General features: G+C 42.3%; 2 protein-coding genes across 6 annotated transcripts in view; both read left to right on the top strand.

The window, feature by feature from the left end:
• The window catches only part of LOC136423464 (cysteine sulfinic acid decarboxylase-like), a 31,546-nt gene extending 31,029 nt beyond the window's left edge, over nt 1-517 (top strand). For 4 of the 5 annotated variants that reach the window (XM_066411614.1, XM_066411613.1, XM_066411612.1 and 1 more), the window contains one exon: nt 50-517. In XM_066411614.1, coding sequence (XP_066267711.1) covers nt 50-223 — 174 coding nt within the window. In that variant the 3' untranslated portion in view covers nt 224-517. The remainder of the gene's footprint in view (nt 1-49) is intronic. The other variant, XM_066411615.1, reaches the window with a different exon arrangement.
• A 4,724-nt stretch (nt 518-5,241) lies between these two features.
• Nucleotides 5,242-13,447, top strand: part of LOC136422696 (uncharacterized protein C5orf34 homolog) — a 37,000-nt gene continuing 28,794 nt past the window's right edge. Inside the window, exons 1-11 of the mRNA XM_066410531.1 lie at nt 5,242-5,366; nt 6,154-6,308; nt 6,881-7,020; nt 7,339-7,997; nt 8,304-8,424; nt 8,946-9,037; nt 9,441-9,507; nt 9,864-10,067; nt 10,285-10,415; nt 12,825-12,926; nt 13,338-13,378. Of these exons, the coding sequence (XP_066266628.1) occupies nt 6,161-6,308; nt 6,881-7,020; nt 7,339-7,997; nt 8,304-8,424; nt 8,946-9,037; nt 9,441-9,507; nt 9,864-10,067; nt 10,285-10,415; nt 12,825-12,926; nt 13,338-13,378 (1,705 nt within the window). The 5' untranslated portion in view covers nt 5,242-5,366; nt 6,154-6,160. The remainder of the gene's footprint in view (nt 5,367-6,153; nt 6,309-6,880; nt 7,021-7,338; nt 7,998-8,303; nt 8,425-8,945; nt 9,038-9,440; nt 9,508-9,863; nt 10,068-10,284; nt 10,416-12,824; nt 12,927-13,337; nt 13,379-13,447) is intronic.

Raw genomic sequence — 13,447 nt, 5'->3', positions numbered from 1 at the left:
TCAAGTTGAAAAAGTTACGATGCAATGTTGCTTTTTGCTGGCATTTCAGGTGGCACCTGTCATCAAAGACCGCATGACCAAAAAAGGCAACATGATGGTCCAGTACCAGCCGCTAGAGGGCGTGCCCAACTTCTTCCGTCTGGTGCTGGCCAATACCGAGACGACACGTCAGGACCTGGACTTCTTCGTGGAGGAAATCGAACGTCTTGGAGCGGACCTGTAGAGATTTTTGTTTTAGTTGAAACGATGTGCAAAGATAACAGTATAAGAAATATCCAGTTGTGCCTTGAAATTCCAGTCTGATATGACAGAAGTGCAATAATGAGATAATGTGTCATTGTGTTAGAGAAGTTTTCTTGGCCCCGCCCGCATCTGTCAAAGCGTAGAAATGCAAATATTGGACGGACATGCAGCAATTTTCTCATTGATCGAACCACTAACTTCAATGGTATCATTGGTTGAACTGCTAATTGTGATGTTAGGATTCGTGTTTGTTTGGGCTGTATTGAGACCTGTGTGATACCTTTTGTAATTAAGTAACGGTGAAGGTTTACAAATTAGCCGGAAGAAACATGTTCCAGTTGAATTGCCAATTTAGTCAGGAGAGAGACCTTTCATATAATTATTTTAAGAAACCCGAATTTCCCTGTAAGGGTCAGTGTTAGAACGCTAACTCCCCGCCAAAATCTCTATGCTTCGTGTAATCTGTTGAAGATGATATTTTTGATAGAGTTATGGTTTGTAGACTTATAACTTATAAGGGTGTCATAGTCCATGTATTTGCAAAATGCAAAGGACATTTCAGATTATATATCATACGGCTGTTATGTATATTTTGATGTAACAGTTATGATTGTTTCTGTAACATACGTTACCGTGATGTAACAGAGTGTTAAAGATGAAGCTCCTGTCACTGTCTGTATGAATAGTGAATGCAAATAGAAAATTGACTGATATGTATTGTTATTATCAGGAATAGTTAGGTTGATCAGAGCCAACGAGTTTTTATTGTCACGAATTATGATCAATTATGTACTGTGCTCCGATGGAATCTAAATAGTAGCCTTTGTACTTGCTATAAAATGATTTGCTCCTTGTTTTTACATTGTTACAAAAAGGCACAAATAGCACTAAACATAGTTATTACAAGGATAAGTGTGTACAAAAGACCTTTTTGAAAACAGTGTACACTTTGCATATCTCTGTTTTGTTAAGAACTGCTATCGAATAAACAGTTTGAAACCAGGTGTGTAGTTTTTGATGAGATTTTGAGGAAAATTTATGCTTTCTCCTCCTTCCTCAAACTGGCATGAGATGGATACTCCCTCTCCCCACACCCTCACTGATGTGAAATGGATTGTCCCTCTCCCCTAAACCTCCCCATCCTCTAGTCTATGTAGAATGGATTGTCCCTCCTTTCCCAGACTCTCAACTCGTGTGAAATGGATAGTCCTTCCCCAGACCCTCAACCCATGTGAAATGGATGGTCCCTTTACTTTCCCAAAACCCAACCCCATGTGAAAAGGATGGTCCCTCTCTCTCAATCGTGTCAACCCCATGTCAAATGAATGCTTTGTCCCTTTCCAGATCTTTTATCCCATGTAAAATGGCTCTTTACAATCCGTTAATCAAATGTGATTATTGGTCCATCCCTTTACAAACCCTTATTCCCATGTGGAATGGATGATCCATTTTGCACGAATAACATTTCATTACATCAAGTAACACTTAAGCTATCCACATAATAAAAAAAAGTATACAGGTTTGGTTGTATATCCCTTTCTGGTTTGACCATTAGCTGTGAGGCCCCTGGGGAATACTTGACCCAGTTTCGAACCCAACAGGTGCCAGCTGCCACAGCATGCCTAGAATGGAAATATAGATTTTCCTCATTACTTATGCAAATCAAGTCCCAATTTGCATAACTTGCACTTCATCGTGTACATCTGTCCAAGCTACCTACACGGGAATCTGTCGTTATTTTGTTCAGTTATTACTCCGGGAAGGAGGAATACCTCCTTCTGGGAGTATTGGAAATGCTTTTGTTTGCGCGTTCGCAACTATAACTCACGATCCCGTCGTCGCACTGGTGTGTAACATGGCAAATCGTTTGCCTGGTTCGGCGTGGTGATGCACAATGTCTCTTTTACACTGTAACTACTTTAATCGTCAATACAATATCGTAACTGCACCCCTATAATTAATGGCAAGGGCCACTGTCCTGCCATAGCGACCATGTTATAACCCGTTACGCTTGACTGCAATACTTCAGGCAGATACGGGGTACGAAGATTTCCTACTTGCTATGATCGTATAGTCACTGTTACATTGTAAAATAGACAACGTGCATCACCACACGCAACCTAGCTAGCGATATACGCAAATATACAGATGTAACCGGCTCCTTACTGGGCGCCCAGTACGGAACCCGTGGAGAAAATGCCGCCGATACTCGGCCCCCAGTACGGAAGGAAGTTCCGTACAAGAATTCCAGTACGGAACGGCTTTATTCCAGTACTGAAGCTTCGTCAGCACTGGACGTCCAGAACTGAATTTGTTTCGGTACTCGGGTTCCAGAACTGAACTCCTCTCGGTACTCGGGTTCCAGTACGGATTTGCGTTCCGGCTAGGTCAACGGTCATTCGCTACTGGTTACCCAGTGCGGAGGCCATTCAGCACTGGATAACCGAGTGCCGATTTACGGATGTAACGGGTTCCGTACTGGATTTACCAGTAAATAGTGACTCTTCAGTACTGGAAGCCGAGACCTCAAATTATTTCGGAACTGGGCGTCCTGTACTCACGTTCTATTAGTACTGGCAAGGATGATCCATTGTTTGGACCGACTGGACAGTTTTGGATTTTATACATAATAGGTGTCTGTACATTTTAATAATAATGAATGAAATGAATGAAGACCTTTATCGTTTATTGTATGTTCGTGCCCCGAGGGGCTAGATACAGGTCGTTAAAATAAACCTAACTAACATGTAAGTGACATATACAGTGGAATATATACAGTATAATTGCAAGTTCATGCCCAAAGGCTAATTGCAGACAAACAAGGACTTCATGGAAATACATGGGAATCTAAAAAGTTATCTAGTCTACTGTGAAAGTTCTAAGTTTACTAAGGTTGACTGAAGCCCTGAAAATAACGTTAGACGCTCGTTAGAGTCTCAGCACTTGGTTTCCAGTCCTGACAGGAGGGTTCCCAGTACTGAAGCTGCCCAGTACAGGAAGTCCAGTACTGAGAAAGTCTCAGTACTGGAGCTCCTGTTCTGACGACCACTTCCGTACTGGTTGTCCAGTACTGACAGAGGAGGCAGTTACATTTGTATATATGCGCGATATACCAAGTTACGTACCAATGCGGCAACGGGAATTGTGAGTTTTCGCTGCGAACATGTGCAGAGTGAGCTCCAGTCTGTGTATTAAGTATGCCGTGTCCTGTCGCTGGTCGCATACTAGTTTGGCGCACGAGACGGACGGTGCACTTTTACGCACAGTGTGAAAATGGGATATCTCTGGACCTTCAAAATTCTCACACCTGTAGTTTGTAATACGGAGGCTGTGACAATGTAAAAAGTTTACGCAGGAGATGAAAGATTGTTGAGATATGTCCCTTAGAAAAGTGCCCGCGGCCGCGGCCAGACTGTGTCACTTCCGGGTGGATTGAAAGATCCGATGACCTTTGACCTTCGAGAAATGTTACGATAATACAAAATAGGTTGATAGCTCTAGATCAGGCATGCCTGCAATAAATTGTGGAAAGAGAATTCACTGCATATTTCTGAAACATCTTAGTTGTAAGGCTGAATGGTTCGTTGATAATCCTCAAAAGAAGCCATCTAGATCTAAATTTGTGACTTTTCCCGGAATTTCTAGATCCTATCTGTGCCATGCTGTAAAAACGTACTTTTCAGCAGGTTGACCCCTCCTGTATTGAAAGAATAAGATGAATAAACACCTTTTCTTTACTTGCTATAAAACACTACTTGGACTGTACAGAGATGCAATTTGTGTGGGTCAATATTTCTACTTCTTTAATTACCGCTTATCAAAAATGCACTTTTCACACCTTGCACCACATACATGAGCCATACATTACCCACGATTCCGTTGCTGCATGGGCATGTTAACGTTAGCCTGAGTGTTATCCTGTTTCAGTTCCAGGCTCTAGAAATAGATTGTCTGTGATTCCACACCATACATCAAGATCAATTTCATGCATTTATCTTACAACTGAGCAGGTCACTAGCAAAGGCAATTAACAAACACCTCACCCACTATGTACAGACTATAAATACTTCACGGAGAATTGTGTCCTACGGACTCTTGTTCTCCTTGGAAGATTTTGACAAAAACGCCAATGCAGTTCCAGTGTCACATACCAGAGGACCCAAAGTCGACCTTGACCTTTGTTCTCCCAACACCTACCCACATACCAAATATCTTTACAATCCTTCCAGACGTTCTTGAGTTATGCCAAGGAGGTTATATAGTCTATATAACCTCCTTGGTTATGCTGACTGCAAGCATCCGGACACACACACAAACACACACTCAAACACACACACAAACGCGCTCAAAACAATATCTCCATGAAAAAATCTCCATTTCTTATGTGGATAACAACATGGCGACCCTGTGACGGCGGCCCCCACACATGCTAATGGTTCCAACATAGGTTTTGCTACGCAAACCTGTAACTGCATTTCCGACGACTTCGTCGTAATCGTATTGTCCACATGGATCAAAAACGCCCTCTGGCAGTCTGTGATAGTACCGCACCAATGTTGCCCTTCTCCACCCGGCCAGTTTCTTGAGTTTTGGAAACAAAGAATGCCACCGAACGAGCATGTTGATCTTGACCTAAGTCTAAGTCTGGAATTGATTAATGACAGCTTTCAAAAGACCTAAAAGTTTTATGCTTAATGTCACACTACCCTGATTATAATTCCCAACTATATATTTTCCTGCAGTAATAAAAATTGTCCGCCAGACGTCTCTCCTGACACTTCAAGCTGTTTATTTTGGACTATCCAATGAAAACCTTCGGTACAAGTAGTGTATATTTTACGTCCAATCAGAGATACCGTTGTAGATGAAATGGCCAGTTTTGAACAACAAGCGCGAAGACGTGGGTGAAAGAAGCTGAATGAAAGGGGTCATTTGACGTTATTCAGCAAACATTTGCCGTTTTTATGGTTGTCAGTTCCATAGGGTCGCCATGTTGTTAACAACAAGCGCGAAGACGTAGGTGAAAGAAGCTGAATGAAAGGGGTCATTTGACGTTATTCAGCAAACATTTGCCGTTTTTATGGTTGTCAGTTCCATAGAACTGCAACGAGCCGTATATGCAGGTAAGATTCGATGATCCATGTTTGGTAAGCTTAGGAGTAACCAATCTGAACAGTAAGCGAAAGTGGGGAGGGGGGCAGTAAGGAAGAAAGTTATCATAACTTTTTTTATGTTTACAAAATGTGATCAGCGAGAAAGAGCATTGAATTACCTGTGTTTGTTTTCAAAATACATGTACAAGCTGTGTAAGGTCAGACTAATAAGTTTGATCCACTCATACCGGGAAGGACTCCTACTCTTAATTCAAGCAAGGAGGTTTTATCTTGATACAATTTATCTTGATAAAACTTCCTTGATTCATTGGTTTTATGAACGAAAAACAACTCTGGGGTTACGGAAAAGACCGGGCTGTCTATCTGGGCTGGCTACCACCCGCTCAAACTTCAAAATGTGACTCTTCTCAAATACGGGACCTGTAGCTACGTCCCATCCGAGACGACTTTCCTACCCCAAGCTAGGTACTCATATTCTCCTAATGAGTCAAGTGAGGAAAATTGTGTACAACTTGCCTTTCCCTCGGGCATAACAAATAAGCCCATTTGCAGTACCGACTACGCATGTGCAGTGTCAAAGGTAAAGGCCCCTGAGACGTAAACAAAACCCGTCTGGGCGTTGTTATGCAAATCTAGACAATGTCGAGAAGAGAACTGTTTACAAGCCAGGGCCTTTGACACTGCACATGCGTAGTTGGAACTGTGAATGGGCTTATGGGGCCTGCTAGGGCATTTGAATGCAGAACCTCTAGACTGTGATTTAACAACGCTATTTTACTTTTTTACACTACTCCAGGTGTAAGATGGCGTCCGTCCCCACCCACCTGTTGTTACTATGTAACGATCAGGTCCAGGGGTATTTCTCTGACGGCTCCAGACTACAGCTCTCCCCGTGTGGATCTGTGTTCGTCTGTGAGACTCCACCCAACCCAGCTCAACATGCACTTCAAGGTAAGGGAAGACTGAAAATCGTGAAATGTATGCAGTGGTTTTATTTTGCGATTTTCGCAGTGGCATCTTACTGTGAAATTGTGATAAATGTTTGTTATTTTACTATATTCAAGAATTGTTTCAACCGCAAATTTCAAATGTGCATTTCCGTCTGACGGCGGCTCAGTGTAGTCATCAAAACCTCCTCACATTTAAAGAACCAAACACAATTATGTGCTTAGCTGAAAATGGGACCTATAGTGAACCTGCGTTGCACTACTGTCCAAAAAAGCATCAAGCTTCACCTCAATTGAAGGTGACTGCTTCACTTAACTTTATTAATTAACTAACCTGAAATGATGATGAGGATTCCATTCAATGCTTTCTTTCTAGTCTGTATAACGCAAACTCCAGCTGTCCGGGGGGTTTCTCTCCCCTCCCCGCGGGTTGGGAGCCGATTACAGGACGGCGAGCGGTCACAGGAGGCTTGATTGAATTCAGGCTACTTTCTTTCTTTCTCACCAACTTCATGTAATGTTACATGTATGTAACCAATCCTTACTAATGATACTGTTTTGTGTGGTTTTCTTTAGGTGTTCGTCGTGTCCAACAGAGGACGAGGTTTGTGACCAGCGAGTTCCGTTCCCGAGTCGCCCAGGCGCTGGAGTTCAGGAACAGGTTCTGTGAGCGCCCGTACCTCTGTCAGGAACTCGTGGAGCAGGACAGAGTCGTGGTGAGAACTGCTGCTTTGTTCTTAGTCTGCTTACAGTAGCGTGACTATAAGCATGCATGATAGTGTTGTTATGTCCATTGTATGGTTAGCGACCCTGCGTCTGCTGTGTTGCTCCCCTGACATGTACGCTAACTAGAAATGGATGTCCTTAGGATGGGAAGATGTTCAAGCTGTGGTCCACTGTTCATTGTGCTTGTTGAAAAGAGCTAGGAGAATTCCCCGGTACAATGAACCTGTCTTCCTGCACTGCCAAAAGTCTATGGGAATGTGCTTTTCTAGCCCATAAAACAGAAACCATTTTCTTTGTCTTTACTGTAGAATTCCTGCTGCGACCTGACACAAACCAAGTGGTCGTCTACACTCACAAACAACAACAACAACACAACAACCCAGGACACTGGATCTGTTACCGTCACTTCCCTGGACAACCTGGCCACGCTGTGCCTCGCTCCACATGGGAAGGAGTTCACTGTCACGTACCTCTGTAGAATCAACCCTGACCTTCAGATGGACAATGACACGACAAGAAGTTCAGGGTCAAACTCGAGTCTAAGAAATCGGATTCAAATGAAGGATGATAAACGGAAAACACCAGGTACCAATGACATTGTAGAAATGGGTTCTAGCTGTACATGGGTCACGCAGCATCATTCAGTCAACCACTGCCCAGAATATTGGACCCACCCACTTAAACTGGCTCTGCATGGTCACAAGATGACAGAAAATGAAGGAAGGAAGGATAGTTGTGAAGCCACTTTCGCGGAGGTGTTTTCTGATGGACAGAAGGAGGGAGTAGATAAAGAAGGACAAGAAGTTGTTACAGGAAGACTTCCGTCAGCGTTACCGTTGTCTTGTAAGTCCTCACACCTGCACCAGTGGGCCAAACCACTTGTACCAGGGGGAGGGACGGAGGAGGGGACTATTCTATGTCAACAGCAGGGGGTGAAGGTGTGCGCTCTACAAGGGGTGTTGTACAGGTATGTCATATTCATGTGAATAAGTTTTCATACAGTGATGGAAATTACCAATAGATTTCATGAACTATAAGTCTGTAACTTACCAGGACCACTACACAAAAGAATTGCTCATTGAATGCCTTTCCATTGTACCATTTAGTTTCTAAAGCTTTTTGTCTGTTTCATTTTAACTTCAGTCTTATGTTGTACGTGTATGTATCTAGTGGTGCTGCTGAAATAATTGTATTGCTTGAATATGGTGTTATTGTTTATTTTTGTTTGAATGCTTTCATGATGAAAAAGATTTTTAAAACGTAAATTTCCCAGGCTCCTGTGGGGCGGCCGGCGGTGTGTGGAGGTGTACCCAGGAGACGGGTCTGTGCTGGTGTCCCAGGGGGTTCTGGGACACTTCTTCCACCATTACAAGTACAAACCTGCCACCAAACAGGTAATGAAACTTGCATAGAAATTACACATAGAGAATACAACACAGAGTGGTCTGCATCACCTTCCATCCCAGCCCTCCCATGGGTGATATCACTGAACACTATAAGTGAACAGATGTGGAATACTCCATGTTGTATTCTTTTTTTAATGTCATACCCACCCAAGAAAACATGGTTTTTCAAAGCCAAATGCGCCAGAAGTGGAAACAATTTTGTGTCCTCAAACAATTTCATCAATATTCAAATTTTCAACAGCCATGCACGTGAAGCACATAGGATACAACTGTTGTCCAGAACACCTGTATCAAATTCAAATGTTATCATGGCCCAGGTATGACATAGACGTGTGCGTATCATGATGAAATTGCGATAACATTTTGTTTTTTGAAGTGGACTGTAATGGTTAAAGTTGTTTGTCCTTGTCTGATTAGAAAATATCTGTCCAGAGACAGAAGGACGGATGCTGGAGAGAGCCCTTCCAAGATATGCCTCATGTAGAATTTGTGCCTTTGCCTCCCCACAGTTCCATCAGCATGTCCTGTGTGTGTCCAGTCTCCCCCCAGATCTCCCTGGAGATAACTACTCTACAGCCAGGCTGGTCGTCATGGCTGCAAGGTTTGTTTGGTTGTTTGTTTTGCATAACCTGAGTAAACCTGTCATCATAAACCTTTAGACGTAACACACCAGTTTTGTACCATAAGTACAAGCTACGTAAGACCAGACTGTAGATGCAACTGTAAGTTTTGATCCACTCACACCGTAAAGGACCCTTACTGTTCTCGATAAGTGTGGTGGAAATTTAACATACTAAAAAGCTTGGCTCTCCTCCAACACGGGTCTAATCCGAGTGGACGTCTCTAACCACAGCCAGGTGTTCATCCTCATGAGTAAAGTGAGGAAGTAGGTGTGAAGTGCCTTTCCCAATGGCACAACATTTGGGACCTGCCAGGGATTTTAAGTCAGAGCCTGTAGAGTCCACAACTCACATGTTGTACTAATGTGCATCCCTTCTCTCCAGACTTTTGGAACACAGCAACAACCTGGTAACATCAGGAGCAGCAGTGGCTGCTAAATGCTGCTGGAAGGTGAGAACTAACTTTCTGTTAAATTTTACATTATATTATTAGTTGTTTTTTTAAACTCATGTGGGTGGTAATCATCAATCAATTCAAGAGAAATGGTCCCAAAAATCTATTATCAGCTCTTTCATTATTGTGCCCAAAGGTCAGCCAACAGAGAAACCAACTATTAAACTTGAAATATTATCTCCCAAATATATGTAAGTAACAGTCAAACATCACTCGCTTTACTGAAATGTATAAAAAATATTTGAAAACAATTGAAACGTCTTCTATACATTTTTTCCAGGAGGCTTGTATGTTTTTAAAACTCCTTGATTTGATGCTTTCCCACGTGTAACACCTGACCTTTACACCCACAGGATGACCCATTAGCTGACCCCACTCCTCCCCTTCCCAGCATGCTGTTGGAGGAGAGCGAGGTCGCGGGACTAGGCAGGTTCCAAGCGTACTCCGAAGGGAGGGTTCATGTCGTGTTTGAGGACAGGACGGTGTTGGATGCGGTGTTCGACTTCTCCGGGAGGGTGCAGAGATGCAAACGGCACAGTCCAGAGAAAGCAGAAAGAGTAAGTCCCTGCAATTTCCTGATGTTTATAATACTTGTACATTCTGTACTTGTATTTGATTTGTATTTAGTTTCTTTTTCCTTTCATATATGTTTATATATTATATGTATTCAGATGTGTGGTATCTGTTTTTCTTTTGGTACGTCCTCCTGTTCCTCTTGTTATGTTGTCCTATTTTCCTAAAATAAAAAGTTAAATTTCTTTCTTTATATTTTAGGCTTATGATGCAGTACAAAGGTCTATCACTAGAGGGAGCCAGTGTTCTGCTGCAGGCCAGGTGTGCAGACTGCTGCTGCCCAATGGGCAGTACTGTACTGTACCACAGCATGCACCTGGACACCTACACAGGTAATCAGCATCTTCATCTTTGCTGCACTTCAGTGTAAACTGAGGCTGGCTGTCAGCATGATTTTCCATGATCTGTTGTCTGCTGCTTGCAGTCAGATACCCACTAGACTCACAAGAATGATATGTGTAAGGTGTATGCAGGAAGGGGCTGTCTCCAGCTTAATTTTTGTAGTTAGGTCTGTCATTTTCAGCTTTAAATGATACATTTTCATGGATTTCATGTCATGTTAGTTAGATTTTTTGGAAGGACAGGGTGAAATTTTTATCTGTCCCAACAAGAAAGTTCAGTCCTGTGATGGAGGGATGGGACCTGGAGGCAGCCCTGATGCAGAAGTTTAGAGGGTTCGCTCATCCTTGGTGTACTCTTTACTTCTTACCCACTGTGTATTTTACAAGCACAGGACAAACAGAGAAAGCCCCCACATGGAACAACAATCAACCTGTTTAAAAACATGCTGAGCATGACACTGACCAGAAAACCTCTCCAAATTGAGTCAAGAAGTTTTAAAACAAACACCAGTCTGTTCGGTATGCCATCAGCGCCATCCTGACTGATTTATTCCAGGGAAACCCTACAGCTTAATGATCCATGATCTAACAGGCTTTGAAGTCGGTCTATCTGTACTCCACTGGAACTATGTGTAATGTTCTGACTCATCAGAGAACCCCTACCCATCTTTTAGGATGTTGTCCCTGTTTGATATGAAGATGTAGGATTTGTAATGGTGTTGCGACTATCCTACTTCTGTGTTTGCATTATTTGAGCAGGTAGGAAATGGAGTTCTCTTTATGATGAGGGAAGCAATGTAGGATTTGAGTTCTGGGTGCTTTACCTTGAAGCCTAATGTCTGAGTTACTCTAAGTTAGGAAAAATGGAAGGATGCCAAGCCTTAGATGTTTTAGTTTGAAATTTGTGAAATGTGTCTGTACAGATTTTGGACCCCATTACTCTCTTTGTTAGTTTTCCTTCCATCTCCATCCATGAACGTCTGAGACTATCAATGCATGTACCTTTTTTACCGTATATCGTTTTGAAAGTGCAAAATTTTCCTTGGATTGTTTTAATTGAATATAAGCGGCCACATCCATTTTACGAACAAAAGGACTTCCCCTTCTGCTTCTGAAAATGATGTTAAGTTATCTTCTTGGCATTACCAAATGTACATCAAATTGTGTTCTTCTAAGACATATAAACCAGAGTCTCTGCAAGCTATGTGATTCATAACTTACACTGAGCAAGATCTTTTGAATATTCTTTCCAGCAATCCTCAGTTTTCTTGTGCACATTGCAGGTGCAGCATATTCCGAGCCCTGAAACTCAATGCTGAGGTACATTTGAAACAGCCATCCCCTGTGGTTCACGATCACTGGTAGAATTACAAGCCCCAAGTTGACGCCTTTACACATTTACACATGTATGCATGTATGGTAACAATGTGTAAATGTGTAAAGAGGGTCTGCATGGGGGGTCCTGACAAAGCTTTATGCTGAATTCAGAAGAAAGCCCTACGTATTACGCTTAAATCAAGGAAGGCAATTACGTAAAATTTTGTTGTCTTTCTACGGATTACGTGTCTAAGATGGCTTTCCCTATGAATTACAGGAAATAGAAATAGGCTGCCTACACCTTACAGAAAAGTCTACATGAGCATGTAGGCCCTCTGTGTTGGAACAGTAGCATGTCTGGTGTAGTTCATGTTCCCAGCGGGGGTGAGAGAACTCCCAGTCACCCGTGACCACCTGTGTGGTTACCTCAGACCAGGTCTGGAGAAGGGGGTCAGATCTCCACAGGGGGTACAGCAACAACCTTGGGTGGTTGTCATCATTTTGGGGGGGAAGCAATTTCTTATAGTACTGAGTTTGCATGCCTTTTCTATGAGGTATAGTGAGCTATTTGAATTCACCATTAATCGTAGCTGTGGCCCACTCTAAGTGTTCTGCATTATTCGTAAATTAATAGATTATAGTACTGAGTCTGCATGCCTTTTCTGTGAGGTATAGTGAGCTATTTGAATTCACCATTAATCGTAGCTGGCCCACTCTGAGTGTTCTGCATTATTCGTACATTAATACATAGCCGAACGCCAAATTCCCCAAAAGTCCCAATGGAATGTATGGTTGTGTCACTATTTGCAGCCAAGTTTTACTCATTGAGTGCTTCAATTTACTGTTAAGCATTGCCATCAGACAGACACACACACGCATAGACAGAGATACCCAAAACAATACCTTCATTTTTCATGAAGGACAAAAAAACAAAACAAGGTGGAAATATCTAAGATAAAGATTACAATCATTACATCTATAAAGATATTACAGTTATTTATACCACCCTATGGCGGATGAAAATACTGTATTTTGTCCTGGTGTTAGACTTTAAATGTTCTGTTTATATTGTATAATGTTCAGGTATGTGCAGGCAGCAGTGGAGTGGGCAGGGTGGGTGAGGTGCACACCAGAGGAGAGAGCAGACTTCTACAGGGGAACTGTGTATGATCCAGAGAAGAAGGGGTAAGATCATCTTATTTTCATCCACCCTATGGGCCTGTCACATTTATTGTACGATTGTTGTACTATGGCAAAGTGAGGGAATTCTTGGGATGATCGTGCATGTGTCATACAGAATTCAGGCTGTCTTATATATAATTAGATCCTTGTCGGTGGTTAGTTTTTCCACAGCCTGCTTGACATCAACATCGTACAAGGACCTATACAACGAAACAGTAGCCTAGCTCTAGTTCGCTCCTCTGATCACTTCCTTTGCCGAATATTTTGCAGTCCTTAGTCCTGAAAGTAACATTTCATCATTCCAAACTTCATACAGTCTCAGCTTAGTACAAAATATCATCTTCATATCAAAATCGTCTTATGAAAAGTCCATAATAATTAAAGTCATCTTTTTTTTCCTTTTCGTCTCAACAGAGCTATTGCAGCAGAACTAAGCAAGATCAAGTGCTTCAACTGTATCCTTTTTCTCTATCTTTGTAAAAATGTTGTAAACTATCAAGATGAACATGCATCTATTGGACTTC

Source organism: Branchiostoma lanceolatum, chromosome 17, assembly GCF_035083965.1.
Source record: "Branchiostoma lanceolatum isolate klBraLanc5 chromosome 17, klBraLanc5.hap2, whole genome shotgun sequence".
Taxonomy (NCBI): Eukaryota; Metazoa; Chordata; class Leptocardii; order Amphioxiformes; family Branchiostomatidae; genus Branchiostoma; species Branchiostoma lanceolatum.
The sequence above is the reverse complement of the archived record's forward strand: the minus strand, read 5'-3'. Positions and strand labels throughout refer to the sequence as shown.